Here is a 7628-nt window from a genome sequence, read left to right as displayed (position 1 = left end):
CATCAACTGTAAAGATGTATTTGAGAGACAAAAAGTGCTCATTGAGCAAATGTATTTATATTTTCAATAAACATTGTAGACTAAATATAGCTTACATGTTGTCAACAATCTAAGCCAACCCCGTCTGTTTTGCCCCATAGATGCACACGGGTCCGTTTGGTTGCTAACCAACCCGTCTATCATGCACACAGTGCCGATTTTAGCATGTAAATCTTGGTGGGGCAAAAAAATAAAATGCTTTTACAATGTTCGACGATTGCATTTCTCAATAACAGGTTATAGGCTACATGTGCACCACCAAGTCAGAACAGTAGGTGAAATTAAGAGGTGAAAATAGACCAAATTATTAGGGTGAGGCACATGGGCTACTAACAGTTTACTACACAACATACACTTAGTATTACTTTCTTAGCTACAGTATACATATCTCCCTGGCATATTACATCATTTATGCAGCAGCATACAATACATTTTTGGACTCACCTTGTTTATTCCTGACTTCCCAGTTGCAATGCTTGCAGTTAGCCACTGTCACCGATTCCTTCCAAACCACTCATTGTTGAATTTGCAATTTACAACTTGTTGTTTAATGTTTATGTCCAATGGCCGATGAGCACCGATACGTTTTATCTATAATTTCTCTTCATTATTTCTCTTCATATGACAAGGATTAAAAAGGATTTCCTTGTAGATTGTCAACTTGATTCATGATGATGACTGTTATCTAAGATTTTGAAAGTAAGATGTTGACATGATCAGTCCAATCAAAGCTACTGTACATATAACGTGATTTGATGTCATTTTATCTGTGGCCAATGACCTTGAGCCTTCTTGGAAGGGCACTTCTAATGTAACTCTATGGCAGGACACAAATTGCTTGAATTTTCGATGTCTACCCTTATTAAGGACTTAGACTTGGCGGTGACGTAGTGTCCCCATGAGTGACAGAACACTGAGCCAATCACGGCGCAACGCTCCTATTGTCTGCTGGCTTGCCCCACCACCACAGAAAGCACTGAGCTAGGCTGAAACACCTGCATTTTGGAGCTGCCTTACTCAAGTAAACAAAGACCATGTTTGTATGCAGCTTTATTAACTCAATGATATACACTACCAGTCAAAAGTTTGGACACACTGTTTTTACTATTTTTTACATTGTAGAATAATAGTAAAGACATCAAAACTATGAAATAACACATGGAATCATGTAGTAACCAAAAAAGTGTTAAACAAATCAAAATATATTTTATATTTGAGATTCTTCATATAGCCACCCTTTGCCTTGGTGACAGATTTGCACACTCATGGCATTCTCTCAACCAGCTTCATGAGATAGTCACCTGGAATGCATTTCAATTAACAGGTGTGCCTTCTTAAAAGTTAATTTGTGGAATTTCTTATCTTCTTAATGCGTTTGAGCCAATCGGTTGTGTTGTGACAAGGTATACATAAGATAGCCCTATTTAGTAAAAGACCAAGTCCATATTATGGCAAGAACAGGTGAAATAAGCAAAGAGAAACGACAGTCCATCATTACTTTAAGACATGAAGGTCAGTCAATACGGAACATTTCAAGAACTTTTAAAGTGCAGTCGCAACCATCAAGCTCTATGATGAAACTGGCTCTCATGTGGACCGCCACAGCAATGGAAGACCCAGAGTTACCTCTGCTGCAGAGGATAAGTTCATTAGAGTTAACTGCACCTCAGATTGCAGGCCAAATAAATGCTTCACAGAGTTCAAGTCACAGACACATTTCAACATCAACTGTTCAGAGGGGACTGTGTGAATCAGGCCTTCATGGTCAAATTGCTGCAAAGAAACCACTACTAAAGGACACCAATAAGAAGAAGAGACCTGCTTGGGCCAAGAAACACGAGCATGGACATTAGACCGGTGGAAATCTGTCCTTTGGTCTGGAGTCCAAATTGGAGATTTTTGGTTCAAACCGCTGTGTCTTTGTGAGACGCGGTGTGGGTGAACGGATGATCTCCGCATGTGTAGTTCCCACCGTAAAGCATGGAGGAGGAGGTGTTATGGTGTGGGGGTGCTTTTCTGGTGACACTGTCTGTGATTTATTTAGAATTCAAGGCAGACTTTACCAGCATGGCTACCACAGCATTCTGCAGCGATACGCCATCCCATCTGGTTTGGGCTTAGTGGGACTATCATTTGTTTTTCAACAGGACAATGACCCAACACACCTCCAGGCTGTGTAAAGGCTATTTTACCAAGAATGAGAGTGATGGAGTGCTGCATCAGATGACCTGGCCTCCACAATCCACCGACCTCAATCCAATTGAGATGGTTTGGGATGAGTCGGACGGCAGAGTGAAGGAAAAGCAGCCAACAAGTGCTCACCATATGTGGCAACTCCTTCAAGACTATTGGAAAAGCATTCCAGGTGAAACTGGTTGAGAGAATGCCAAGAGTGTGCAAGCTGTCATCAAGGCAAAGGGTGGCTATTTGAAGAATCTCAAATATAACATATATTTTGATTTGTTGAACACTTTTTTGGTTACTACATGATTCCATATGTGTTATTTCATAGTTTTGATGTCTTCACTAATATTCTACAATGTAAAAAATAGTAAAAAATTAAGAAAACCCCTTGAATTAGCAGGTGTGTCCAAACTTTTTACTGGTACTGTATATATATATATATATATATATATATATATATATATATATATATATATATATATATATATTGTACATTGTTTGTAAACTGATATGTGACACCTATTAATGCCAAAATAACCTGCAAAGCAGGCAAGCCCCCCCCCCCCAATACATTTTTGTTTGTTTCTTTGTTTGTTTGTTTTTTGTTGCTAAAAATGTGGGGCTCAAAACAGGTGGGGCTCTGTCCCGCCTGCCCTGAATGACAGGTCGCCACTGCATGCACACAGGCTTTGTTTGCTGAAATAAATAGGCTAGATGAATAAAATTGTAGCCAAAATTCTATCACTAAAAAATATAATCAGAGGTTTCGGGTATGAAATATACTATAGGCCTATCATGATAGTCTTAGTAAAACAATCGGCCTATTCTTTTGGTTGTGCGTCTTTACGCGTTTACGCTGTAGCCATTACATGCCTACGAGGCTACTGAGGAAAGGATGCAGCATTCTTACTCACACATCCATCCCCGACAAATGAGGAAACGATCAAATCCCAAAAGGGTTTGTCTATAAAGAGCGCAGAACTAGTCTACACACTGGAGATGGGGTCTGGACATAGGATCGAACGCTCGTTCCTCGTCTCGTGCGCAAATGGAGAGATTATAATAGAATTTGGCAACATGGACATGGCATTTACTTTGTCTCTCTAAAACGATTTTGAAAGGTAAGACAGTCTCTAGACAAACGTAATCAAAAGTTAAACGATGTAGAAGATTCGGAAATGAAACAAGGTGTAGACTACTCGCTATTGAATGTTCTTTAAAAATATATAAAATTAGGTTTTAATTAGGCTACTGTTTTGTTGCTATAACTCTTTTCAGAAAAATTGCTTTGGTATGTATGGATGTTTATTTAAACATTGTAGAACTGTATAGTAAGTGTACTTTTATATAATTGATTGGATATCATTCTGTGGGGCACTCTCAAACATCATGAATTACATTGCCTTTGTCCAGTCCTCCTCCTACATGCCTGGGCATGTCTTAGGGAGAAGGTAAGCAATCTGTAGCAATACCAATAGTAGATTTATTTGAGGGTCTGCTCTGCTTATAAACTGTTTATAAACCTGGATTAAAGATGTCTGTTGGTAAATCATTATACCATTTGCGCATATATTTCTAACATTAAACACATTTTTACATTCTACATAGGACCTGTACAACAGGCCTTATTTAATTAAGTGGTTAATAAATTATGTAATAATGTGTATAAGTAGTTTTTAAACATAATTCGTTGATTTCTGTTGTCATTTATCATAAACCAGTGATATGGGCTTTTTACTGGAACTCTCCTTGTCAGAGGTCAGCCTACTATAAAGGAAGTCCACAATTGGTGATAACATATATATAAAAAAAGAACACAGTTCACTAATGGGGTTTCTCCATTAGGCTACAGCACCAGTGTGTCATGACTCACCAGTGATGATGTTAATGAACGCTCTAGTGTTATTTTTGGGGACCTGTATTTCCACATAGCTAGGGCTGACACAGGACTTGTGAAAAGCAGATTTAACAACCTCTGCATCATCAGCACAGTGCTTTGTGAGAAGGTGTTAACAGTAAAAGTTGTTAACCCATGTTTACAGTTAGCCATTGTTATGTAAATGAAAGCTGAAAAGTACCAGTGGCCTGGGCTTGGTCCCAAGTTAGAGCAGGTCATCCGGAGCCATAGCCCAGTGAGACACGGGTTCCGGCCCTGTGTAGATGGAAACAGAAAGGTCTGAGCCTTTTGGGTAAAACACTGGGCTAAGTTCTCATTGGAAATACGCCATAACAGTATTAGCCCACTGGGTAAAAACTGATTGAATCAACATTGTTTCCATGAAATTTCAACAAAAAGGTTTTTTGTGGTGATGTTGAATCAACATGGAAAACTGATTGGATTTGCAAAAAGTCATCAACGTAAGGGCATTTGGTCTTCTTTTCAACCAACTTTTAACCTAAATCCAATGAAATGGTGACATATTTAGTTGATTTCACGTTGAATTCACGTTAGTTGACAACGAAAATTAAATCAAAACAAGACGTTGAAATGACATCAGTGCTCAGTGGGAGCCTAGTATTAGCCTATTAGTATTAGCCTACCTGTGTGGAAACTGAGCTTTGCCTATTTAAACTAACATGATACGCTGTCTACTTGCACTGTTTGACATTTTTGTTGATAACAATCCCAATGATTTATCTGTGATTGTTACTTAATCCACATATTGACTTGTCTATCTCTGTAAATTGATGTAGCACAGAGCTGTATGAAGAGGAGGGAGGACCATGTCTGAGAAGAAATCCCGGAGTTCTGACACCCGTCCCAAATGTGGCATCCGCAGCTGGAGTGCCGACAGCTACGTGTGGAGCAGCAAGAAACGTTCCCGGAACAACCCGGGCCTTCGGGGTCCGGAGGGGGAGGGGCCGATGGATGAGCAGGGGGTTCGTTCCACCTCATGTCCACGGCGACGGCGAGAGAGGAAGTGTAGCTGCACCGTCTTGGGGGAAATCGACACGGACGTCCCCTGTCGAAAAGGCCTTTCTCGACGCTCCCTCCGGCAGAAGTTCCAGGATGCGGTGGGCCAGTGTTTCCCTCTCCGCAACGGTCACCACCACCATCACCACCACCACGGCCACCCAACAGGCGCCTCCAGGGGGGCATTCTCTGTGCTACTCTGGTCCAAGCGCAAGATCCACGTCTCGGAGCTCATGCAGGACAAGTGTCCCTTCTCACCCAAGTCGGAGCTGGCCCACTGCTGGCACCTCATCAAGAAGCACGCCACCCACCCCAGCACCATTGTGGGCCTAGAGGTTGCTCAGGCTTCCCAGGCTGCCAGCAAAGAACAATTCCCGTCTACGTCCTCGTCCCTGCCTTCGACACCTCTTTCCTGGGAGGGCATCAGCTCGAGTAGGCCCCTGAGCCTTGAGGACTGGGACCCGTCCTGTCCACAAGGTGGCGCAGCCCATGGTGGCAGCCATACCGAATACATCCTGGTCCCGGACCTCCTCCAGATCAACAACAGCCCGTGCTACTGGGGCGTGCTTGACCGCTTTGAGGCCGAGGAGCTCCTGGAGGGCCAGCCAGAGGGCACCTTCCTCCTCCGCGACTCTGCCCAGGACGAATTCCTATTCTCAGTCAGCTTCCGCCGCTACAGCCGCTCCCTCCATGCGCGCATCGAGCAGAACGGCAAGCGCTTCAGCTTCGACGGACGCGACCCGTGCATGTACCAGGACCCGAGTGTCACGGGCCTGCTCCGGCACTACAGCGACCCGGCCACATGCCTTTTCTTCGAGCCCCTCCTGTCTCTCCCCCTGCCGCGGACTTTCCCCTTCACCCTGCAGCACCTGTGCCGCGCGGTGATCTGTAGCTGCACTACATATCAGGGCATTGAGATCCTTCCACTGCCCTATCAGCTCAAGGACTATCTTAGACAGTACCACTACAAGTGCAATGGGGCTTGTGCAGTATAGAACAATTATATAATGACTGACTATCGTTATTGTCCCATGGTTTACTACTCTTCCATATTCACCATGTTTTATCCGTTTTCAGAGACTTGTGAAGAGCCTGACTGCAATATGGGTGCTTTGTATACTTTTTTATGTCTTTGTATGAAAGTTTAATCGGACACACAAGAGACTTGAATGATGTGCCCGTTATGAGCTGTCAAGGTTTTGGCTGGACAAACTGGAAACGGGGGCCAATAAAGGATTCTGTATGATACTGTAGTTACGGGGAAAAGAGAGTGAGTGAGAGAGAGAGAGAGAGAAAGAGACCCACTGGGCACAGATGTCAATTTTTCAGCAATTCCACGTTGGTTCAACATCATTTCGTTGAAATGACGTGGAAACAAAAGTTGATTCATCCAGTGTGTGCCCAGTGGGGGAGAGAGAGAGAGATGATTTGAATGCATGTCACAGTGAATGATTGCAGTATTACAGAAGCTATGAGGAAATGCACATCTGGTTTAAAAACGATCTCTTTTGGACAAATGTAACAATACAATAATCATTGCATCCCCTATTGCCTTCTTACAGTAACTAAATGAGCGATAACACTCAGAAACACTTTCAGTATGTACATTTACACATTTAATGCAATATGTGAGGACAGTTCAAAAGTGGTTACATGTCCGGCCTACACATAGTCCTTGTTTTTATACAGAACTTTTTCTGATTTTCAGTCTAGAGAATGCAGTGGGATGCAGTCTTATCTGAGGCCACAAGATGGAGATATAAATGCACTGTTCACAGCCATGGTATGATTACAGATGCATTACAAGTGGGTTTAGGTATTCTAATCCTACAGTACTGTACTTCAGAGTCTCTGTAAGTAATACATATACAGCATCAGTTTTTTCTGTCTGTCTTTGTTGCCACAACATTTCATGTAGTTTTTTTTCACTCCCAGCAAAGTACATACAGTGCCTTCAGAAAGTATTCACACCCCTTGACTTTTTCCACATTTTGTTGTGTTACAAAGTGGGATTAAAATGGATTTAATTGTCATTTATTTGTCAACGATCTACCCAAAATAATCTGTAATGTCAAAGTGGAAGAAAAATGATATACACTACCGTTCAAAAGTTTGTGGTCACTTAGAGATGTCCTTGTTTTCCATGAAAACATACATGAAATGAGTTTGAATAGGAAATATAGCAAAATGCATAGGAAATGTAGTCATTGACAAGGTTAGAAATAATGATTTTTAATAGAAATAATAATTGTGTCCTTCAAACTTTCGTCAAAGAATCCTCCATTTGCAGCAATTACAGCCTTGGAGACCTTTGGCATTCTAGTTGTCAATTTGTTGAGGTAATCTGAAGAGATTTCACCCCATGCTTCCTGAAGCACCTCCCACAAATTTGGATTGGCTTGATGGGCACTTCTTACGTACCATACGGTCAAGCTGCTCCCACAACAGCTCAATAGGGTTGAGATCCGGTGACTGTGCTGGCCACTCCATT

The 7628-nt window shown here is 42.2% G+C and overlaps 1 protein-coding gene across 1 annotated transcript; it reads left to right on the top strand.

Annotated features, from left to right (window-relative positions):
• Nucleotides 1-4947: 4947 nt before the first annotated feature.
• Nucleotides 4948-6151, top strand: socs4 (suppressor of cytokine signaling 4; the record flags this gene model as incomplete). Its single annotated transcript, XM_084181948.1, has 1 exon — nt 4948-6151. The coding sequence occupies one exon, from the start codon at nt 4948-4950 to the stop codon at nt 6130-6132; it is 1185 nt and encodes a 394-aa protein (XP_084038074.1). The 3' UTR covers nt 6133-6151.
• Between the last annotated feature and the right edge of the window lie 1477 nt (nt 6152-7628).

The sequence above is a fragment of the Coregonus lavaretus genome (assembly GCF_964263955.1).
Source record: "Coregonus lavaretus genome assembly, chromosome: 18".
Taxonomy (NCBI): Eukaryota; Metazoa; Chordata; class Actinopteri; order Salmoniformes; family Salmonidae; genus Coregonus; species Coregonus lavaretus.
Note: the sequence above shows the minus strand (reverse complement) of the source record. Positions and strands in the feature narration are given on the sequence as shown.